The sequence below is a fragment of the Falco peregrinus genome, chromosome 5 (assembly GCF_023634155.1).
Source record: "Falco peregrinus isolate bFalPer1 chromosome 5, bFalPer1.pri, whole genome shotgun sequence".
NCBI lineage: Eukaryota > Metazoa > Chordata > Aves > Falconiformes > Falconidae > Falco > Falco peregrinus.
In genome coordinates, this window is record NC_073725.1 from 114,428,036 (window position 1) to 114,451,264 (window position 23,229).

General features: G+C 60.7%; 1 protein-coding gene across 3 annotated transcripts in view; it reads left to right on the forward strand.

Annotated features, from left to right (window-relative positions):
• The window catches only part of LOC101920509 (semaphorin-3D-like), a 25,862-nt gene continuing 2,633 nt past the window's right edge, over positions 1 to 23,229 (forward strand). The window contains exons 1-13 of one of the 3 annotated variants that reach the window (XM_055803945.1): positions 1 to 324; positions 13,064 to 13,265; positions 18,612 to 18,753; positions 19,493 to 19,555; positions 19,812 to 19,931; positions 20,271 to 20,373; positions 20,831 to 20,959; positions 21,283 to 21,428; positions 21,660 to 21,774; positions 21,939 to 22,008; positions 22,356 to 22,500; positions 22,585 to 22,807; positions 22,928 to 23,016. In XM_055803945.1, the coding sequence (XP_055659920.1) occupies positions 156 to 324; positions 13,064 to 13,265; positions 18,612 to 18,753; positions 19,493 to 19,555; positions 19,812 to 19,931; positions 20,271 to 20,373; positions 20,831 to 20,959; positions 21,283 to 21,428; positions 21,660 to 21,774; positions 21,939 to 22,008; positions 22,356 to 22,500; positions 22,585 to 22,807; positions 22,928 to 23,016 (1,716 nt within the window). In that variant the 5' untranslated portion in view covers positions 1 to 155. Of the gene's footprint in view, positions 325 to 13,063; positions 13,266 to 16,203; positions 16,777 to 18,592; positions 18,754 to 19,492; positions 19,556 to 19,811; positions 19,932 to 20,270; positions 20,374 to 20,830; positions 20,960 to 21,282; positions 21,429 to 21,659; positions 21,775 to 21,938; positions 22,009 to 22,355; positions 22,501 to 22,584; positions 22,808 to 22,927; positions 23,017 to 23,229 lie in introns of those variants that run through there. The other 2 variants (XM_055803946.1, XM_055803947.1) reach the window with 2 other exon arrangements.

A 23,229-nucleotide genomic window follows, 5' to 3' on the forward strand; every position in this document is an offset into this window, starting at 1 on the left:
CGGTGCGGTCCCGGCGAGGAGCCGGTGCGGAGCCGGTGCGGAGCCGGTGCGGAGCCGGTGCGGACGGCGGCACCGCTAGGGGGCAATGGCTGCGCAGCGGGGCCGGCTGGCGGCCGCGGCCCGGGGGCTCGCCGGCAGCCGGGGCTGGCTTCTGGATGAAGGGCTGTCCCCGGCTGCCCCCCGGCTCCTCCCGGCTGCCCCCGGCTCCTCCCGCCTGCCCCCGGCTCCGGGTGCCTCGGGGCTGCCGGGAACAAGGCGCTGGAGGCTGCTGGGCTGGCAGGGGTGGGCGCAGCACCGCGGAGACCCCGCGGGCTCCTGGGCTCGGTGAGTAGCGGAGAAATGGGTTTGCGGTTCCCACGAGGGCCGGGCCGGGCAGCCCCCCGCGCCGCGGAGAGCCGGCAGGAGGGCCCCGGCCCCGCTGGGGGCTCGGTGGGGCGGTGGGACACGCAGCTGCCCCGCAGCCGCCCGCTCCGTCCCACTCCATCCCCCTCTCCGTCCCGCTCCGTCCCGCTCCGTCCCCTCCGTCCCGCTCCGTCCCGCTCCGTCCCCTCCATCCCTCTCCATCCCGCTCCGTCCCGCTCCGTCCCCTCCATCCCGCTCCGTCCCGCTCCGTCCCCTCCATCCCGCTCCGTCCCGCTCCGTCCCGCTCCGTCCCGCTCCGTCCCGCTCCGTCCCCTCCATCCCGCTCCGTCCCGCTCCGTCCCGCTCCGTCCCGCTCCGTCCCCTCCATCCCGCTCCGTCCCGCTCCGTCCCCTCCGTCCCGCTCCGTCCCGCTCCGTCCCCTCCATCCCCCTCCATCCCGCTCCGTCCCGCTCCGTCCCCTCCATCCCCCTCCATCCCGCTCCGTCCCGCTCCGTCCCGCTCCGTCCCCTCCATCCCCCTCCATCCCGCTCCGTCCCGCTCCGTCCCCTCCATCCCCCTCCATCCCGCTCCGTCCCGCTCCGTCCCGCTCCGTCCCCTCCATCCCCCTCCATCCCGCTCCGTCCCGCTCCGTCCCCTCCATCCCCCTCCATCCCGCTCCGTCCCGCTCCGTCCCACTCCGTCCCCTCCATCCCCCTCCATCCCGCTCCGTCCCGCTCCGTCCCCTCCATCCCCCTCCATCCTGCTCCGTCCCGCTCCGTCCCACTCCGTCCCCGCTCCCAGGCACGCGGAGCCGAGCCTGCCACTCTCTTTGCCGCGGGTGCAATAGGAAGTTTGTGCAATGATCTTTCTGGTCCCATCTAGCAATGCCTGAACTGGGCTCCCAGGGGTTTTGTTGTGTTGCTGCTGTGGCAGGGCTCTCACTCCCCAGAGCTGGTTCTACCGGGGCTTCTTGAACCTGCTGCTGTGCTTGGACGCGGTGGTTTAACAGCCCCAAATCTCGTCTTGGGTGGGTCATCACTGAACGCCCAGCCCGTGCTGGGGGCTCCTCACTGCTCAAGGACAGCTCTGTCGGATTTCCCACACACCCCCAAGTAAAAAAATCAATCTTTTGCCTCCAAGAGGTTGTGACAGCCTTGATCTGAGGAGAAAAAATAGCCTCCCTGGTCCATCAGGGAATTGTCCCCTGCTTGGGCTTCATGAAATCTGTCAGGACAGAGCAACTGTGCTTCTTCAACCCCCCTCTCTGCAATGCCTCAGCCCTCGGAAACCTCGGGCCGTACAGTATAGCAGGCAGAAAAGAAACAAAGCGTGGAAAATGCTGGGTGCTCTCCAAAGGAGTCCTTTAACTAAGGTTCCTTCTACTTGGAAGCATCGCAGAGCCTGGGTGCGGATAGCCGGAGCCGGGTCCCTTACATCCCTCGAGCGGCTTGAAAGTAACGGGGGCAGGTTTCAGTGCGATGGGTTGTGACATTCAGGTTAAGCGTGGGAGGGAGAAGCCTCAGTGTTTGTGTCTAGAAAAAAAACAAACCAATGCACTTGATGAAATTAAATTAAGACAAAGAGAGTTATTTCTTCCTGTCTTTGAAATAAGATTGCCTCTGGCGTAAGTGCGCGGCAGCCTGGCCAAGGGATGCACTGTCCGCAGGGAATCATCAGGAGGCATTGCACGGGCAGCTGCAGCTGCGCTTTGGTAAGCCCTGAGCCCCAGGTTGCTGCCATGGCTGCATTTAGCCGAGCACTTTATTGCCCATAAGGACCCACTGCATTAATCTGGCTGCCGGGCACTGGTGTGAAATTTCTGCTAAGCTGGGAACCAGCAGTTTTTGATGCAGCCGTGTGCACAGGAGAGGAGGGGAAAGTGCTCTAGAAGATCTGGTCACAGAGTTGCAGCTACCCTGCACACATGCTGGCCACGCGACCCATGCACAAGCCATGGGGAGCTTTCTCTTTGCCAAGCGGAGCGTGTCCCAGTTTTCTGCCAGCTGCTCCTTGCACAGCCTTCAAAGGGAAGGGGGTCTGGCAGCCCTGATGGGTCACTGACTTGACATGATGGGTTGCTAGAACATACAGATTTCTCCTGCAGAGTTAACGGTATTGAAAACAACAGAGACAAAACCACCCTTGTGATTTATGAGCTGGGGATAGGGAAGTCAATCTGAAAGCCAGGGCAGAGATATCAGCTCTATAAGAAATATGGGAAGAATTCATCCCTAATCTAATCTCACTGAATTCCACAAGGGTGCAAGACAAGGATCATTTGCTCTGGTTCCTTAGGTTGAGAATTAAACAGGAAACCCCCAAGGATGTGAGTTGTTCTCCCAAATACCAATGTGCTTATGCGTGGAGGATGCAGACGGGTTGCCATGGTCCAAGCCATCACGTTCGGCTCAATAAGAGGTGATGCCAGGCTGTGGGGCTGCCAGGCAGCGGCATCCAGCAGCACCAAACTCAAGCAGAGGGAGCGGGAGCCAAGCCTGGGTCCTCGGCAGGACTCGCTGCTAACGATGCTCTTTGCCAAACCGAGCCCTTGAGCCAGCAGGGCTGGCAGATGTTCCTGCTGGTGAGGGTTTCTGGCTGCCTCGCTCTCTGCTGTGCTCCTGTGACACCCTCTTAGGAGCTGTTTACAGCAAGGATGAAGATTTATTGTAAACCTTGGCTCCTGGTCTCTCAGGGCTGCCTCTTGCTCCAAGTTTGGTCTATCCGCCCTCCAGCTGGGATTACAGGGAGAGGCGGCTTTGAGAGCGCGGGGTAATTAGGTCTCTACAGGCACTCGCTCATGCAGTTAAAAAACTGCTGTTGAAAGCAAAGGCAGACATAGAAATCAGTTAGCTGAGTAACCTCCTGGCCCAAGGGGCAGCTTGGAATGGCTTTTGGATTGGGAATGGGGGACAGACCCAGCCTCACCCACCCTCTTTGAGGAGCCCTGCTCAGGAGACCCCCCTCCACCCTGCTGGGGTTGGCAAGGAGCTCCTGCAGAAGGTGGGCTGCAGTGGGAAAGAGTGAAAATGGTGTTACCTGTTCTGGACTGGGTCTCCAGCCTTGGTTCTCCCTGGTCCCTGCGAGCCGCCTGTCGCCTCCCCACCTATTTCTCACTTCTGCCCTGCTTACAGGAGCGGGCTGCACCCTCTCCGATTCTTTTTTCCTGGGGGAACTGAAGCACAGAATGGCAAAATGACCAGTGTAAGGTTGTAGGGCTGGGCTCACAGGGCAGGAGTCCAAGTCATTCTGCCTCCCTGAAAACTAGATTATCCCCAATCACAGCACAAAACCCCAGCGCCTACTTGTAGCTAGATGCCAAGGAATGAGCGATTTCATGGTACCCAGGAGAGAGCACTCCATATTCCCAGCAAAAAATAAGCCTTTATTATTCCCCAGTGTGGACACTGTAGGATATTTGGGCTCTGCCGTCTCCACACTCAGTGACCCCATGTGCCCCCTGATCCATGCCCGGCTCCACTGTACCTGCAGACATGCCACACGCATGCTCCAGGCTAGCACAGCCCAGCTCCGCCAGCGGGATGGCACGGCATGGAGCGCAATTGTTGCCAACGTCACCCCCAGTTGACTTGGGAGCCTGCCCAGGATATGCTTTCCCTAAAACAATGCCATTCACAAGCACACGGCCGTGTGGGCTTATTGTTCTTGTCTAGCATGCTGGCGAGCTGCCATTTATTGTGTGCAGGAGCTACTCTGCTTCTCCCACCGTTGATTCCAGGTTTATTTCCCCGTTTTCCAGGAGGAGACCATGGGGTGGGGGGAAAAGCTTTCGGTTTCAATCTGTCCATTGTCCACTGAGAAAAGCTGGTCTTCCCACAGTGCATGCTCCCATGCAGGCGGGTGCTGGCAGCTCTGCCACCATGTGCTGGAGCGACACGCTCGCTCATGCACGGGCAGTGATGGAGTCGGGCTTTGTGCTGAGCTGCTCTGTGCTGTAGGAGGATAAAGTATTATTTGGAGGGAGATGGGACACTTGTGGTCAATCCCTGTCCTGCTATGGTTCCCGTTTGGCCACAGGCAGGTCACTTGGTCCATCTGTGCCTCATCTCCACACTGGAATAACGGCAGCCACAGTGGCCTTCCACAGCGGGATGCTGTGCAGATGAGTACGTGGAGGACTGAGGGGCCTTCACATGAAATAGGCGTTGGACAGGAAGGATGTGTCCCGGGAGCAGCACTTGGGTGTGCTGCATGGTGGTGGCTGCTCCTGGGCTGGACTGGCCAGCTGGGGATACTGGCACAGGGGGCTGTGCTGTGAGGAGGTGCCTCTGCTTGTGACCATCCGCTGGGCTGAGTTATCTCTGTTTTGGCTGGCCAGTTAAATGACTGCAGCAAGGGGAGCCATCTGCCTTAGAGCGTGCTGCTGCCAGCAGTCACCCCGGTTTCCCTCACACAAAAGCTACGGCAGCCACCTGACCTGCCTCAACCCCTGACAGATGTGCCTTCATCTTCAGCCTAGCCTGGCGCTGACCTGGTGTCTCCTGGGGAAGGATGAATGAGCAGCCAGCTGGGGTGAACGGCCCAACATCCATCTACAGTGTCTCTGCTGGTCATTGATCCTAAGAAATACCCTGCACAGAAGCTGCAGTCTTGCTCCAGACAACTCCCTTTGCTGTAGCGGAGCTGCTGAGGTGGGGACACAAGGGTGCTCAGCCGCTCGGGAGCTCACTGACAGGCAAAGCTGTGGCTCCGGCTCCCTGCACAGCATGCCAGAGCAAAGGGCAGCCCGCAGAGGAGGCTGCCGGAGCATGGTGCTCTGCAGGGGTCCGAGGCTTGCAAGCCAGAGAGTTTACCCAGCAATCCAGGCTGTAATTACCAAGGAGCCCAGCCAAGACGCTCTGAGAAGTAGCAGATAACAGTGCAGGCACCCTCCCTCCTCATTAAAATACTTTCTCTAGCAAAGCCCCCCACGCTTGCCCAGCCTGTTCCAATTAGCGGAGCAGGCTGGGGAGAGCAGAGAGCAGGGCTCCCGTTGATGAAAAGAAAACACTGTGGAGCTTTCAAGTGTCAGGGGAGGCGGGTGGCCCCGGCTGGGACAGCGAGAGGCCCTGGGAGTGCGGCCGGCAGCCGTGCTGCTGGCTGCTGGCAGTGGTGGAACGGATGGTCGGGGTCACTGAGCTGCAGAGCAGGTGCTTCACAGCCAGCTCCTGCTGGAATGGCCCTGGGGTTACAGCTGGGGGAACGTGGCGAAGCCAACAGCTCTTTGAGAGGTGCTGAGCATCCCTGCCCAATAGGTCTGGAGGTGGGAAGCAGTAATCCCACTGTGAATGAAGAAAATGTGTGTTATGAATTGTGATTGTGCAGCTTTGTTGCAAAATGCCTTGGCAGCTTAAGGTAGAGGTGGGCTCTGGCTTGGGAGTGCTGGGAAAGGCTGTAGCCTGCCTGTCCAGGGAGTGGGGGTGCTTCTGCGCTCCCCAGGGCTGGTTGTCTCATGAGACACCTCTAGGGAGGGAGCTGTCCCCAGCCCTGGCTCTCTGCCGGGTGCTTCAGAGAGGCCTCCGAGGCTGTTGGGTTGTGCCCACCAGCACCCTGACCAAACCCACCACTTCTTTCCTAGGGGGTACCGAAGGACCAGAGCCCGTGACACTTGGTGATGGCTGAGCCTGCCCAGCTGCAGCTGGTGGCCCAGAGCTGGTAAGCTCTGTATGAAAACCCTGGTGTCATCCAGCTCCACTCCCTGGCCGAGGCCTTTCAGCCAGCCTGGGGCCAGAAGCATTAGCAAACCTGTCCCTGGCTAGGGTCTCCTCTAAACTCCTGGCCTGGGAGCCCCTGCCGGGTTTTAGCACACGTGTGATTCACCCAGATCCAGCCTGGAAAGTCTGAAGCCCAGAAAAGGGCTCCTGAGCAGGGCAGAGCTCCCTGAGCCTCCCGAGGGCTGTATTGAATGTCAGGCCATGTGGCGGACAGGTGACAAGGGTGGGTGTCAGCCGGCGCAGCACCGCGGTATAAATGGCTCCGAGGAATGTGGTGCTGCCCCTGGGGACCCCGGGGCTTTGGGGAGCCGGCGCGGTGGGCGGGCAGAGCGCAGGCTCTGCACTACCTTATTTGGGTACTTCTGCTCCAGCACAATGCCAGCGGGTGGCAAGACCCCTCCCAAATGTGAAAGAATTTTAAGCTTCTCAATTGCATTAGGAGGAAGGTTGGGAGTTCAATATGCCAAGTCAGTCCAGGGTTTAACACAAGTTAATCTGGAGTTGAATACACTGAGTCAGTCCTGGCTGGGCTGAGGGGAGCTGTGCGCCTGCTGCCCAGCGCGAGACACGCTTGCTCCACACTTGTCTCACCTCCTTGACCCTCCACTTTGCCTGGAGATGAGCCCAGCTGTCTCCCTCCAAATTTGCCTCTGTGCCACTACCAGCTGCCGGCCTGTGGTGGTTTGGCCGCTCTGGGAGCCCTGGGCTGGGCAGCATCCCGCAGCCACCTGCCTGGGCTGGGGCTTGGCAGCAGCACTTGGCACTGCTCTGTGCTGGGGTGCAGGCACAAAAGCTGTGAAGAGGTGGGCAAGTGCGGTGCAGGTATGGCAAGGAGAGAGCTGGAGGGTGCGCAGGGCCCCAGGAAGTCCCTGCCTGCCTAGGCTTTCCCTGAGGTGTATTTGCCTGGACTCAGTGGTCCGGTGGCACTGGAAGCTGCTGGTACTCTGGTAGCATTTTTGGTGAGAGGAGGCTTGCGAGGAGCAATTGCACTGCATCTCCATCTGATTTTCTCTGCACATTGGACCCACTACCTGCCTGCTGCTGGATGCCCTTGGGATTAATTAAAAAGAGGAATGGCGGAGGTTACTTGACCGGCACTACCTGGCTCAAGCGGCAGAGTCAGAACACCGAAAAGCCCTTCAGGAGCCACTGGCTGAAAGCACAAGCCAATCCAGCCCATCACCGTGCAGTGAGGCAAGGCCAGCTGCTGGGCCACCTCCCTGGCCTGATGCCCGAGAGCCAAGCCAGAGCAGGCTTCACCTCTCCCGGTAGCAAGGGAAAGGTAGGGGCTGAGCCAGCGGCCCCCTGAGAAAGGGATTAGCAGGATGTTAAGTGAAGCCAGCTCCTTATCGCTTCATAAACAGTTAATATCCTGGCTGGGCTTGGGCTTGGTAACTCCCCATTCGCTTTTAAAGGACGTGGTCCCAACCGCAGTGTGCCTTACGCTGCTGAAACTTCAGGGAGACCAGCACTGCCCGAGGAGATGCTGCCCTGCCCCTCCCGACATACGGCCTTACCCCCCCACAGGCACGCTCCCACCCTCCAGGCTGTGGCGCGGAGGGCAGAGGCAGCTGGGCTCGGCGGGGGCCACGGTGCCGGCGGGACCCACCACCCGGGATGGACTCACTTTGGCAGCGCAGCGGGGAGGGGGCAAGCCAGCTGCAGCGCCGAAGGTCCGTGCTCGTGCTGCAGCGCAGCAGGCAGGCGCTTCGTGTGGCATGCCAGGGCTGAGGGTCCGGCAACATTTACACATCGGCACACAGAAAAAGGAAGTAAGGGGGAAAAGTGCTCATGCTCGGTGGGGTCAGCACAGGCAGTGAGGTCCCCTGACACCACCCAGGCCACAGGGCTGTCCCTGCCCCATCGCTGTTATCAGCCGGTGCCCATTCGTGAGGAGCCCCGCTGCCTGGCAGGGGGACGTGCTGAGGGCGCGGTGTGCTGGCAGCACTGGGACCCGTCCCCCCTGCTCGCGGCGCCTGGCACGCTTCGGCAGTGCTGGCTGGCAAGGAAGGATGGTCTGGGGATAATTGCAACCACGGGCTTTAATCTCAGGAGGTGGGAGCATAGGAGGCTGTCGGGAGATGTCCCGGTTGGAAGGCAGCCTGCTGGCCAGCCTTGTCGTGTGATGGCAGAGGAATGCGGGTGAAGCTTGAGCAACCTCAGCCTTCTGCTGCTGCTCAACAGTTCCTCCCTTCAGACCCTCCAAAACTGGCTCCCCTTTGATTGTCGGGGCTCTGTGTAGGCACGTGTGACTTGTGTTACTGAGGGATTCGCTGAAATCCTGCCATTTCACAGGGCGCACCATGGTGCCTCGATGCCACCTGGGCTCCGACGCTGGGTTTTGTGGTCCCAGGTCTGGTGTCAGGCTGCAGGAGCAGCACATCCCCCTTCCACAAGCAGCTCAGCACTACAGGCTTCCCTGGTGCTGCTCCTGCCCCAGCCAGGCAGCTCCAGGAGAAGGAGGGAGGGAGCCAAGCGCCCACCCTGGTGGCTTTGTCCTCCTGGTTTGAGAAGGACAACAGCTGCCTCTCCCTGCAGCTGCCAGGGCATCCATCATCCTGCGTAGGATGGAGGGGAACAACCGGGGCCCTGGCCTGAGCAGGGAGAGTTTCAGTGCCTGCATGGGCAGGAAGGGGGGCAGGCAGTGCGTTAGGAAGGGGGACAGTGGTGGGCAGAGGTGCATGCCAAGGCGCACGTCCTGCAGCTCCAGCTGTGCACACTCCTCACACACCTGGTCCTGCACAGGGTGCGGTGTGCAGCTGTCCTGTCTGCTGGACCTGGCTTTGCCCCTCAGTTTCTTTGCCGGGGTGAAGGTCCTTTCTCTCAGCTTCTCAAAGTGGTGGAGAGGGGACCACGCACCCCCAGGGCTTCTGCTGGGGGCAGCGGGACAGGTTCAGGAGAGCGGGGCTGGGGTCTGGAAGCCAGGTCTTGGGTGCTTGGCAGCCTCAGGCAGCACCAGCCCCACGGAGGGGGTCTCAGCTCCATGAGGCTCTCCCCTCTCACAGTGCAACGGTTCTGTTCCCCCGTGGCGAGGGTCACTGCGGTTGAATGTTGACATGGGGTGCGGCCCCTCTCCCCCTCCCCGCTCCTCTCCCCTGAGGTCCCCCAGCTGTTGGGGACCAGCATTCCCCCGCTGCCCGCGCTCAGCCACCCCGCAGTGTAACTGAAGAAGGCACTAGGCTGCAAATGGTGTGTGGGGATTAGCTGGGACACAATCGGGGCCTGTGAAAGCGGCGCAGCACATGGCGGGCAGCGCATGGCGGGCTGCGCTGGGCAGGGAGGCGCACAGGGGCTGCGCGTAGTGCCGCAGGGTGGCTGAGGGCTCGGGTTCAGCAGGCTTGTCCTCGGGAGATAATCCATAGCCTGATAAATCCACTGCGGGGGCCCTTCCCCCTCTGAAATTTGGGCTGTTTTACACTATTCACGCAGCAAATAGGCATTGTCAGGAGGAAATTGGTGCTTTCACGGATAAACAATTCCCTCCCACACCCGCATGTCTCAAACAGGAGGGATTTGTCTCTTCCCTGTGCTGCTCCATCTCTGCAGGCCCTTCCAGAGGTCTTTGTCTCCAAAGGAAAAATTCAGCTCCATGCCACGGAACAGTGGCCCAAGCTGGCAGCCCAGAGCCTTAAGGCTGTTGGACTTCTGCAGGTCACCGGTGGAGGGGAGGGCATGGGGCGACCACTGGGACCAGGGCATCTGGTGGACTGCTGGCATAGAACCAGCACCGCGATGGCACCAGCCGTGCCACCACCAACACCAAGATCCTCCTGGTGACTGCCAGCCCCTGGCACAGGGCTGCTGTCACCCATGTCCTCCCCCTCAGGTCCTGCTGTGCCCGGAGTATGAAACCTTAACCCCCAGGCGTTCCCTCGCCCAGCAGCCTGCCCTCATCAGCACTTCCCTCTCCAAACTGAGATGGAAATACTTGCAGCTCCGGACAGTTGATTATTTAAAGCTGTCGGGAGTGTTTAATTTAACCCTGGATTCATCATCCGCAGCTTGTTTCCATCCACGAGACACCCGCGCTCCCCCTCCCAGTGTAAACGCTGCCTCTGCTGAGCTCTTCACCTCTGGGCAGACTTGGGCAGAGGTTGACAGGCAGGGCTGTGGCCCCACCGCGTGCTCCCCAGGTGTCCCCGCTCTGGCTGGCACAGCGAGGGATGCCCCTCTGCCAGGGGCTGCGGGCACAGCCGGGCCGCGGAGCTGCTGCGGGGATTTTAGCTGTGTGTCAGGAGATGGACAAGCTGAGTCCCTCACTGCTGCCTGGGCACAGCAAGGGGGGAACCTCGAAGTCTTGGTGAAAGAGTGACATATGGGGAAGCCTTTCTTACTGGAAGTTACCCTCTGACAGGTTTTTTTTTGCCTTGTCCCCTGCAAGCCCCTCCAGCAAGGTCCTTACCTTTTCTGACCCTGCACCCAGCTCTCCCAGGGCTCTGGGGTCCTCTTGTGTGTGGCTGCAGCTTCTGCCACCATCAAACCTGCCTTTGGCATCCCCAGGGCAAGGAGACAAAGTGCTGATATGGCCGAGCTGCACATGGGAGTGTGCACGCCTGCCCCAGCGCCCCTGCCCCACTGCAGGCATGCGGAGCATCCCTAAACCTCACCCCGCAGCCATGCGTGAGCGTGTCCTGGAGGCAGGAGCAGTGCCCTGCCTGCCATCCGCAGAATCCCAACCCACCCTGGCATCCTCTGGAGCTCTGGGTCATGAAAGGTTCCTCCCAGGGCTGTCTTAGCCCAAACCTAAGCCTAGCACAGGCCCTGCTCCATTTATAGAAAGCTGCAATTAGAGGCCAGTGTTTTCCCAAGTCCTCCAGCAACACAATGTGCATTGCCAAAGAGAAACAAATCCCTGCCAAGTCCTTGCGATGACCTCCGGATAGCAGTGCTCATTCAGGGCATGGCTGTGAGTCCACAGGACAGGTCTGGGAGCATCCCCAGCGCAGGAAAGCCACTCGCCATCTCTGCCTGCTGGGAAGGCACTTGGGGAAGCAAGGGCAGCGTTGCTAGTGGGTGCCCGGTGTGGCTGGTGGGGTTCCTACCTGGGAACCTCCCCCTCCACAACCAATCTGTCGAGCACTGAGTAATTTCAACCTAGCTAAACCCATCATGTTTGTGATTTTTTTTCCCCTAGGCAGATCTGCTGAAAAGTCTGCCCAGGAAAGGAGTAGATGAGTTGAGAAAGCAGCTCCAAACTACAGAGACAAAAAATGGCACAGCCACCATCCTGAGGTCACATCCAGGTCCCAGGGTGGTGCCAGGTCTCCTAGGATGGGAGAAGGCTCGGCAGCAGCAGCACGTTGTGCTGGCCAGAGCAAGAGCAAGGCAGTGCTGAGGGCAGGGAGCAGGCAGAAGAGGAGCTGTGCTGCGGGGCTGCTGGCCACCGGCTGCTGGCCACCGGCTGCTGCTCGCTCCCTGTCTGCCAGGAAGGAGAGAAACCCCAATTCCGCAAGCCCCAAACCTCCTCCCTGTGGAGAGCTGTGCGCTTCTTCTTGTGGAAGGCAGAGACCAAGGCAGTGGGAAAGGCTCGGCTGCACTGTCCCTCCTACAGCCCTTCACTGGGACGGCAGAAACCCCCTGCTCCTTGTGCCAAGAGCCTCTGGCCAGGAATGAGCCAAAAAGCTCATTTAATTCTTCCAGCAATGTGACCGGAAGGACCTAATATGCAGGAAGAGGGGGAGTCAGAGCTGCCATTTAGGCACTGGCACATTTATAAATGGGGAAAAAACATCCAAATTGCCTGAACTAATTGTCAGGCCGGCCCCGCTCCCTGCGGGAAGTGTGGGAGCTGGTGGATGAGGCGGTGAAACCCTGCACATCTCTGAGGGGGGATAAATGTAAGACAGTCCTTCCAGCCTGCAGCATCCCAGAGCCAACGGATGCCGGTGGCCTTGGAGAGGTCTGTGGTGAGCGGGCAATTTCCAGAGCTACTGGCCAGAGCGATTGTATTGTGTGCGCACACAGCTGCAGCTGATGCTGAAGGGATCACGAAAGTGGCGTTTATAGACAGCACTCCAAAACATTAATTCCCCCTTCAGCGAAATGGACAAGATTTAACCCCAAGCTGAGATAAGATAAAGATCAGGGTTCTCTCACCAGGGTCTGGCCAAGCACTGAGGTCTGAGCAGATATTTAGCAGGGATGCCCAAGCTCTGAGATCTGTTGGAGGGTGTACTACTCCCCAGGCACTCCTCGCCTCTTCCCTCACGTCACTTCCACAATGCTCAGATCCACCGCACCCCTCCCCTAGGCAGGCTGTAATAGCTGGTCTTCTGAAGTCCCTGGACATGAAACGTGCTGGAGCCCCCCAGGGGGTAGCCGGGACAGCCATGAGCAGGTCTCCCAGCCACAGCAGCCTTTCCCAGTACCCAAACTGGCCCTGTGCGCACCAGCTGTTTTGCCAGCTCCCGGAGGTGGAGGGTACAGGGTGTCCCAGTGGGGACAGGCATGGCTCACAGCAAGGGAGATGTTCAGAAATCCTCCTCACCCTACCAGAACCATCAATGACTGGCTGAGGCTGCAAGGACAGCCTCCTTAGCCCCCTGCTTTTCCTCCCAGCCCGGCCAGTTCAGGCTGTGTGAGCTCCTGAAGACAAACCTTGTCTCCCCCCAAGCCTGTGCTCCCCGGGAGGGTGGGCCCCGGCCACCCGGCAGCCTGCAGGTGCTCTGCCCAGATAAACACCGACGAGGCACTCGCGGCGGGTGCCGCAGGGTGCCCAGCCTGTGCTTTGTCACCCTGTCCCATGCGGCGCTCGCTGTGGCACTGACCTTGCCCTGCCACAGGCTGCACCACAGCCCCAGCTCGTTCTGCAGCGCTGTGGGTGTGCAGGCGGCTGGACACTTGCTCTTGGTGGCTCCTCTCTGCCAGGCAGCTGGCCTGACATCTTCTCAGGGACGGAGCCATCACCTCTCGTCCCTCGAGCACCCTTCCCAGCCAGCGGCTGTTGGGACCAGGGTCCTGACCCACATGCAGCTGGCCACAGTGCAACCTTCCTCCTTCTCTGCTTGCAGCTGGTGGCAAAGGCATCATCTCGGCGCTGGACAATGGTGCTGTGAGGGTGAGCTGCCCCTTCCCCACTGCTGAGCACCAGAATGCATGCGCTCCCCCGCCACAGCCTGCCCCTCGCTGCGCTCCTCTGCCTGCTCCTGCAGCAGCCGGGCAGCAGCCAGGCATGGAAGCAGCATGCCCCGCGCCTTCGCCTCGCCTACAAAGGTAAGGGGGCCACCCAGGCAGATTTTCTTAGGGTCTGCACCTTGCTTGGGAGGGCTGGGAGAGCATCCTGCAGGCAGGGAGTGAAGGGGTGGCCAGGGCTCGGGGGAGGCAGGCAGTAGCCCCACAGCTGTGGCTGCCATGTCTCCATGTGTTTGGCCCTCGGGAGGTTCCAGGGATGCACAGCCCTTGAGGGTGCTGCATCGGCGCTGCTGGCATCGGAGAAGGAGCCTGAGAGGGAACATCTCACCCTGGTCCAGCGCAGCACTGGGACTGGAAGGGATGTCTCCTGCTCAGACTGGCTCTGGGCATCTTACAGTATGTTCTGGGCTAGAGCTGGACCAGGCAGCCCCAGGGGAATGTCCCCTGCCTTCATGCTTACAGTGCAGTGGGGACACAGCCCCAGGCAGTGCTGCCAGCCCCTTCCCCTGCCTCCCCCCACAGTCCTGCCCCAGCCCAGCCCTCCTGCCTTCACCCCTTCCTTCCTCCAGAGCAGGGACTGATCCACACTGCAGATCATTACCCTGCTGCGCTTTACCCTTCCCCCCCTGCATCTGTCTTGCCTGTTTAGATTATGAGTTCCTCAGGGGAGGCACAGTTTGCTCTTCTTGCGCCTGATGCAAAGGGAGCCTGCTTTTGGTGATCTGAAGACGTAGCAAGAGCAAACTGACAGGGAACACAGTACACAGCCCACCGGAGAAGTGCGAAAGGGGAGTCTGTAGGGAAAGGGTCTCTGAAGGGGAACGACATGAGCAGTTGGAATAGAGCCCTGCTAGCCTGGCAATGGGTCACCCTGCCATGGACCTGCGGCATGGACTCAGCCAGTTTACCTGCTTTTGGTGTCTCCTACGTGAAAAAGAGCAAGCTGCTCTGAAGGACAGGCAGCTCAGCACGTCCCTGGAGCTGCCCTGGACATGGTGGTCAGCAGGGCTCAACTAGCTCCTCACCACATCTGGGAGGTGACAGTGCAACTTTCCCACAGGCATGGCACTCAAAGCTCTGGGGCCATCCTCTTGGGCTGCTCCATCACCCCGAGAGGCTGCTCTCTGGCCAGGGACAGCTAGCAAGGTGGAAGATGTCCCCAGCTTGTGGCTGGAGAGGGCTGGACCTCCCAGGGATGCAGGATAACCCTGCTGGGAGATGGTCCCACTGATAGCCCAGCTGGGAAACACAGCGCAGGGTCTGTCTTGCCTTGGAGCCGGAGGAGGCAGAGCAGGATTGCTGGTGCAGCAGGAGCACAGAGGCACTGCTGACTTCAAAGCCCCACAGTGTCCTGGGGCTGCGCATGCCAAAAACCTTCAAGTCTGAAGTCTTGGGCAGAGGCAGAAGAGGAAGCTCCCAGCATCAGGAGGGCTCAAGGACAAGGCGAACAATGGCAAGGGATGTGACTCATGGACAGCACTGGGCAGGTTCAAGGACACAATGCTTTGAGATGTTTAGGTTAAAAACCCCTAGAAGAAAAAAAGAATAAAAGGAGGCCTTTGAGAGTCCGTCTACAGGATCAGCCTTGCCTTCAGATCCCAGCATGGGGGAGGCAGGCAGACCCCTTGGCGGGGCAGGGGGAGAAGATGCAAGCAGGCTTGAGACAAGGAAATGACAGCACCGAAGGCTGGGAGAGCAAAGGAAGGATAGGGCATGAGGCACAGGGCCAGGAACAACAGCGGTGGCTCCCACCCTGCCGAGGAGACGGTTTGTAATAGCGTGCTGGCAATCACGGCCGCGAGAGCGGCAGCCTGTGGCTGGCCTGGGTCAGGCTGGGTCAGCCCCACCGCTGCCCAGCGCTGAGCCTCTATTTTTTCTCAGGCCATACAGCAGTGCAGCTCTGCAGCGAAGCCACAGCACGCCTCCCAGCTCCTTTTACTGTCATAATCCAGCGCAGGCACAGCTAGGGCTTGGCAAATGGGTCTCCTGCCATCCTTTGATCTGCAGCCAGCCCAGCTGGGCAGGACCCAGAAGCCATCACCATGCAGCAAGTGCTCAGCAGCGCAGGAGGCTGGTGGGTCCCTGGTTATCAGCACCAAAAGCTGCGCTGGCATGTCCCTTATCAGCCAAAGGCAGTGAGGGCCTGGAGCCTGATTTAGCGCCAAGCTTCCCCTGGGCTTCAGGGATCTCCTCCATGGTCAGCTCTGCCTGAGGGCTGGGGGAAGGGGACAGGACAGCCCACCGGCACAGCCGGGCTCTGACCCCAGGAAGCCCAGGGTCGCCGTGTGCTGAGGATGCTGTAGCTAAGGGGCAGGCGGAGGTGATGGATGGGACAAAGCGGTTACAGTGGTCCCGACAATAAACACCGTGGCCTTGGGAGATAATAAACACAAAGAAAAGGATGTTTCTCTGGGCTCATCCGCTGGTTTAGCCACCATGCAGCTGCTGCAGAGAGTGCCCAGTTCCCTGCCTCAAGGATCAAGGTTTGAATCAAACGCCTTGTGCATGTAGCTGGACCGAGGGCTAGAAGAGGTGTTTGTGCGCAGTAGCTTCCTGTGTATGGGGTTGGGATCCACAGCACCTGACGTCCTTGGTGAAGGAGCAGAACTGTGCCGCAGTGTCAGGCTCAGCCCCTCACGGTCATTCATCCTGCCAGAGGTGGGAGTGCAGGGCAGTGAGTCATTGCCGGGTCCACAGCAGCAGGGAGAGCACCTCTGTCATCCTGCCTGACCTTGGCCTCGGATGAGGCTGGGGCAGGTCAGAGGGTGGCCAGCAGGTGACATTCCCTGGGACCAGTTTTGTCCCCACTCCGATTAATTATACCTATGTACCAGATGAATGTTTGACCTTCCCCCTGACCCCAGCCCAACTGCCCAGTGCCCTGTCTGACATTTTCCCCTGGATCAGGCAGGTCCCAGGAGCGCTGGCAGACACTGGAGGGTGGATGATGCACAGCAGCCCGCTGGGCACACAGCAGTGACAACGGCCTGCAGGCAGGGACAGGAATTCCGTTGTTAGGAAAGGCTTGGAAATCTGCTTCTCCGCATCCACAGCACCCAGATAGCCCTTGGGCACCCAGGGGTAGGGGGGAAGTGAGGTGACGCTATGCACAGCTTCTGTGGGAGCAGGAAGAGGGCCAGGAGCTCCCCAGCACAGCTGGAAGTGGCACCTGGCAGAGCAGCATTTGCGTCCCACAGTAACTGGATCTGTGGCCCCGGAGGAAGGAGAGAAGGAAACGCTAGCTGGGAGCGAGCCTGGCTGCAGCGTGCGGATGTGGGCAGGGATCCCTGCCTGCTGCCTGGGGCCCAGCAGGTCCTTCCCCCACAGGGACAAGCGGACGTCAATGGCATTTCCATCCCACATGCATTGGCCCCACGTCCCCTCTGCCCTGGAAACAGGGTGGAAGGAAGAGAGACACAACCTCCCGGGTCAGCCGGTCCCCTTTGGATGGAGCCATGCCTGTGCCCACGTATATCCCACCTGTGCCCAGGGCCACATGTACCCCTGCGGTCCCAGCCAGGCAGCACCTGCTTCCCTTGACAGCTCCCCTCCCTCCGTCCCTGACACACTGCTCCAACTTACATGACTCTGGGTAGTCTCTCAGCCAGGACTTTACAGGTTGCCCCGGGTTTCCAGTCACACTCCACTTCCCCCCAGCCCCCATCCAGCAGCAGCCTGTCTCCATCTCCTCTTCCCAGAGCCCTGGTTTCGCCCTTTCCCTGCACAGCACCAAAGCCAAGAGCAGCCTTGCCAGCACAGCCAGCCTTCACACTGTCCCTTGCTGGATCCCACCACTTCTAAAGAGGAAACTGATGTGTTCTGATTTCTGGAAGCTCTAAGACCCACCTCAGCACTGATCTCCCTGCCTTGATCCCTGGGAGCAGGCACTGGCTGGGGTGGCAGCTGCCGTGACCTGTGCACGGTGCTGGGGATGCTCACCCTGGCAGCCAGCCCCCAAACTTGGCACTGCGCATCACGGAGCTGTGAGCCCTGGGAGGTTTCAGGAGTGGTTAACCAAGAGACAAGAGCTTATTGTCCCTCTTGCACATTCATATGTCCACAACTGTGCTGGAGGGGCCATGCGAGCCACCCCTGGGCTTCTGCACAGGAGGAGCTACAGCCTGAAGAGCAGAGCCTTTCCCGCTGCCCTGCCCCCGCTCCCCAGAGCACACTGGGTCCGTGGCACACTTTCCCCCTCACTCTTCCCTCCGGCAGTGCCAAAGGGATACTCTTAAAAGCCCCTTTTCCTGAGCCAGTCTAACACGGGGTTTGGGCTGTCTCTGAGGACACCGTGGGAAACATGGGGGGCGGTGGGTGCAGGGTCAGGGCTGCACCAGGGACACAGCGGAGTGTCACAGCACTATCAAAACTGGCCGCCTGCAACAAGGCTTTTACCATTCCATCCCAGGTTAACTTCAGTAAGTAGTTCCCTCACCTTGCCCCAGCACGGCCATCAATCCCCCACAGGGTTTCAACAGTTCATCTACTGCCTGCGCTGTTTCTTCATACTCCTCAGGCCAGTGCCTCTGCTTCTTGTCTCTCCTCCATCCAGGGCAGGCGGGCAGGCACTCACCCACTCTCTTCCAGGTCTCTCTTCATTAGCTGCTCCACTTCCATATGGTCCTTAGAGCTATTTAACTCCTTAGCAGGAACCAGCCACAGCTGCACCTTATCCACATCAGCCAACCCACTGCCCCTGAAGCCAGCCCACAGCTGGATATTGTTAATTAACCCAGCTTCATTCCTCTACAGCAGGGGACTTTTCTTACAAGCTGCTTAGGCCAGGGACGATCACCCATGCATCCACCTGTCCCAGTACACCCAGCCACCTGCCCGTCCTTGTGCCGGGGTCAGGCCCAGCAGCCGCTGCCAGACCAGAAGGCTCGGGGGAGCGCAGAGGGGAGCGGTGTCTGGCCAGGCTGCGGCTGCTCTTTCTGTACGGCCTTCCCCTGCGGGATGCTTTGCCCCAGCGAATAGCCAGAACTTTGTGTGTGTAAACTCTCTCGAGAATCCCAGGGAGAACACGCTGGGTGTTACAGCAAGTCCCTCCGTCCTCAGCCCTCTCCCCGCAGCTTCAGGCTCTGGGCTCCAGGAGTGGCTCTGCGAGGCCAGCCAGAGGCTGAGCATCCTGGGCTGCCCCGCACCCTGCAGACAGCCCGGCCAGGCCAGGGCGGCAGGTCTCCTTTGTATGGGCGCCACCGGGAAGGCCCACGGGAGGAGGCTTCACCGTGAGCTTTGGGGCACCGAGGGCAGCGCTTTTTCTGCGCCGGCAGTGGCAGGAAGGTTGTGTTCTCTTGGGAAGGGGTGGGTAGCCAGAGCTGTCCCTGGGAGGGGGAGCATGGGGCCTTTGGCTGCCTGTTGTGTCATTCGTGGGTGGGTTTCTCTTTCTCCCACCTTGTGCTCTTCAGATTTGCTGAAATCCAACAGCTCTCGCCTGCTGCTGGCCTCAGGGAACGGGTTGGATTTCCAAGCCCTCTTGGTGGATGAAGACAGGGCCTGGCTGATGGTGGGAGCAAAAAACCACATCTTCCTGCTCCACCTGGACCATCCCAGCAGAGAGCCTGAGAAGGTCAGTGCGGGGAGGAGGGTGTGGGTGTGATCCTGGCCAGACTGGCCTCTTCCTGCGCGGGAGCCGCTCCTCATTCCCATGCTGGGGTGTGGAGGTGGATGTGCTCTCAGCAGCACTGTTCTAATGTCACCAGGGACACATTTACATCAGGATGTCTCAATCACTGGGGTCAACCCGTGCCTGGCAGAGTTGAGCCCTGCTGGGACAGGCCAGTGCCGGGGAGGGCCAGGGTGGCTTGGCCAGGAGAGGGGACCTGGGTGGACCCAGGGTGGAAGGGCAGTGCCCGGAGCCCTGCTATCACACCTTGTCCCTGCTGCAAGAGCTACAACAACTCCAGCGGCGAGTCTGCTAATGTCATCCCAAGACATCCTGCTGGCAGGGTGCGCAGATCAAGCCCAACAAAAGAAAAGCCCATTAAGGCGCTGCAGCCTGGCGTTCCCACGGGCTGGGATCCAGGAGAGCCTGCCCACCCACTGGGCGTGCCATGGCCCACCCCGGCTCTGTCCCCAGGCCACAGTCACTCTGAGCCTATTTGGCGGGCTGCCTGCTTGAGCTCGGCCCGGTGCTGGGGGCCCGAGGGGGTGTCAGACCCATTGCAGAGCAGCCCCACATCCTCACTGTGTGCCTGAGCCTGGCAGCGCCTTTCGGCCAAGCCCATTCCCACCGGTGCCGGTGGGAGCCAGCGATCCAGGCAGGTGAGGAAAGCAGGGGTTGCATCGATGGGGTCTTTGTGTTGCAGATTTTCTGGCCAGCCTCCAGGGAGCAGGTTGAGCATTGCCAGCTGGCGGGGAAGAACGTGGAGGTAAGCAGGGCTGGCAGCCCCTGCCCACGGCCTTTTGCAGCTCATCATGGATATTAAACACCCACATCACCCCGACAGGGAGCCTTGAGGTCTGCCTGAGATGAGGGTGTTGAGCCAGCCAGAGTTAAGCTCAGCTTGCCAGCAGCCAAGGCAGGATCTGGCCAGGCTCCCGCATCCCAAGCAGACCAGCCACGGGGCTGGGGACAGGTGCCCAGGCCTGGGCTCAGTCCCCTGACAAACATCTCCCCTTGAGCAGACAGAGTGTGCCAACTTCATCCGCCTCCTCCAGCCCTTCAACCGGAGCCACGTGTTTGCCTGCGGAACCGGCTCCTATCAGCCCGTCTGCGCCTTCATCCAGCTGGGAGCCAGGGGCAAGGTGAGGGACACCCTGGGCAGCCATGTCCCCATTGCAGAAGGTGGGGAGTGACCCCCCACAGTGAGTGGGGGGGAGAGGGAGCCCTGGAGCCTGGGGAGGGTGGCCAGCCAGCCTGGTGCGGTCCTTAACACCCGCATGGCTTTGCTGTGTATGGCGAGCGGCAGCCCCAGCTTGGCAGTGCCGTGGTGCCCCGCGGGGATGGGACCGGGCACTGGCAGCCCCCTCGAGGGACCTGCTTATTGCAGAGCCAAGCACACCAGCCTCCTTCCCACTCTTCTCTACATGCCCAGCTTGTTTCCAGCCTGCCCCAGGCTCACGTGTCCCCTTTGGCTCTGGCAGGGTCCTGGGGCTCCCCCCATGTGGTTGGTGACCCACTCCTTGGAATCGGGGCGAGGACGGTGCCCATACAGCCCCCATGAACCCTTCACAGGGCTCCTCATTGGTAAGAGCGAGTGGGAAGCAGAGGCGATGCTGGGGGGTGGGAGCGCTGGGAATGGTCTGTGCTGGGAGGTGCTGGTAGCCGTGCCTGCACCCTGCTCTGCTGTACGTGGCTGCAGTCCTGGGCTGGTGCCCGAGCATGGGCAAGTGAGAGGAGCCATCCCACAGAGCCCGGTCCTGGCCTGGCTCACCCCAGCATCACGGGTCCTGCACAGATTCCCAAATGCAGGGTGTAGGTCGAGCGGCGTGCAGGTGGGGGGGTGTGGTGCCATCAGCCCCCCAGCCTTGTAGCAGAGCAGTGGAAGGGCTAGGCGGGTTTGGGGCTAGAAGCTGTGCTGGGTCACAGGTCTAGAGGAGGCTCCCAGCCAAGCTGTGCCACCTCCACTCTCCCCGAGCCTCTGAGGACGCAGGGGAGTCCTGCCAGGGTACCCCTGGCAGTGGCACCCCCTCTGACCCCGCAGATGGGGAGCTGTATTCTGGCACCTCCAGTGACTTCATGGGCAGCAGCGCTGCCTTCTTCCGGACCTGGGTCCATGGGGCGGAGCAGAGCTACATTCGGACGGAGCAGAACCAGGACCACTGGCTACACGGTAAGAGCAGGGGAGCTGTGGGGTGCAGGGGGCTCTCCTGCCTGCTGGGGAGAGGCTGGGGCCAGCACTGAGTCCAGAGCTCAGTGGTCTGGCCCCCTTTTCCTCTCTGGGGGCAAGCACTGATGAAGCAGCTAGTGGGACCTGTGCCCCAGCGTGTACTCTGCAGCCTGAGCACCAGGAATGGGCCTTCTGAGCTGCAGGGGCTCCCTGGCACACCCTGCGTACCCTCAGCATCTCACACTGCTCCCGAGGGCTTTCAAGGACCATACAATAGGGTCAGATCAGGGCACAGGGACACATTGTGCCGCTTCTTCCCCCTGCAGAGCCAGCGTTTGTTGGTGCCTACGCCATCCCCGACACCTACAACCCCCATGATGACAAGGTCTACATCTTCTTCCGCGAAACAGCCATGGAAGCTGGGCAGTGGGAGAGGCGGCACATCCATGCCAGGGTGGCCCGGGTCTGCAAGGTCAGTCACCAAAGGCCAGTATGCCATGGCTGGGTGTCCCACCGGGTGGGCTTTTACCTCCTCTGGGCCAAGGGGCACCCCAAGCAGGAGCCAACAGCAGGATGTGAAGGTGTCACCGCACACATACCATGGAGCAGAGGGCTCAGGGCTGGGGCTGTCCTGCTGTGGGGATGGAGGAGTGTGCCTCGGTGGGGGAGGGTTGGACTGAGCCTGGCTCTTGGTGCCTGGCAGAATGATGTCGGAGGGAAGCGCAGCCTCATTAACCGCTGGAGCACATTCCTCAAGGCTCGCCTGGTGTGCTCCATCCCCGGGCCCCAGGGCACCGAGACCCACTTTGACCAGCTCGGTAAGTGCACAGCCCAGTCTGCAGCCAGGAGCAACACTGCTCTGCCATGGCTGCTCCTTCCAGTCCACCCCAGGGAGGTGGGTGTGGGACTGAGGATGCCTGCCTGCATCCCCTGACTGGTACTCCAGCTCTTGGGTGCCTGACCTCCACCCCTCTGTTTACAGAGGATGTTTTCCTCCTGCGCACCCGGGACCCTCAGAATCCCCTCGTCTTTGGACTCTTTACGGTCTCCAGGTGAGCAGGGCTCTGGTTAGGGCAATCCAGCCCATCCAGCCCCTCACTAGTGCTGCTCCACGAGGAGCCCTGGTGGGGGAACAGGGCAGGACCAGCACCCAGCTGGCAGAGGAAGGCCACTGGCCAGCGCGCTGCTTTCCCTGCTGCTGGTTCACCAGCCCATCTGCCTAACAGCCAGTGGTTCCCCAGGCTGGACTGGTTGTGCCAGAGGGATTCCTGTCACCCCCTGGGTGCTGCGCACAGCTCTGGGGCTGGCAGGGGACAGCGTGGGCTCAGGGGCATGGGCGTGCACACATCTGGTCCCCATGGAGCAGCATGGATGCTGACAGCCCTGTGCTCCCCCGCAGCGGTGTCTTCAGTGGCTCTGCCGTCTGTGTCTACTCCATGGCTGCTGTGAGAGCTGCCTTCAGTGGCCCCTTTGCACATAAGGAGGGATTCGACTACCGCTGGGTAGAATACAAGGGCCGCGTCCCCTATCCCCGTCCTGGCACGGTAAGGGACTGGGAAGTGGGGTGCGAGGGAGTGGGATGACCTGGCCGGGCCTGGCCCTCATGCAGTCCCTGCATTGCCACGCAGTGCCCCAGTGAGACGTACGACCCGCTCCTGCAGTCCACCAAGGATTTCCCTGACGAGGTGATCAGCTTCATGCGCACCCACCAGCTGATGTGGGAGCCTGTGTACCCGCAGGGCCGCCAGCCCGTACTGGTGAGGGCTAACGTGCCCTACCGGCTGCGGCGGCTGCTGGTGCACCGGCTGGAGATGGAGAGCCAGCACTACGACGTGCTCTTCCTCGGCACAGGTGGGAACTCACCCCAGCTCTGTGGACGCTGTCACCATGGGGCAGCTTGCATGGCACACCGGTCCTGCTGGCTCAGGTGGCTCCTGGCCCTGACAGCTCCTTCTCCCACTGCATTCACAGATGAAGGTAAAGTCCTGAAGGTGGGGCTGGCCGGTGGGATAAGCCGTGGCCCCGAGGTGATCAGCCTGGAGGAGATCAGCGTCACTAAGGTACTGGAGGCCAGGGCTGGACCGCAGTGGCTGGACCACGCAGTCTCCCCTCACCCTGTAGTATCCTTCCTGCGAGCTCCTGCAGCAAGTCACTGGCCTCTGTCAGGGAGGTCCCTCACCTCCCTGCTGCCGCCTCCCACCTGCCCTGGCCGGGCAATGCTGTTGGCATGAAGGGGAGCCAGGGGGACTGGAGCCATGTCATCTCCCAGCTCC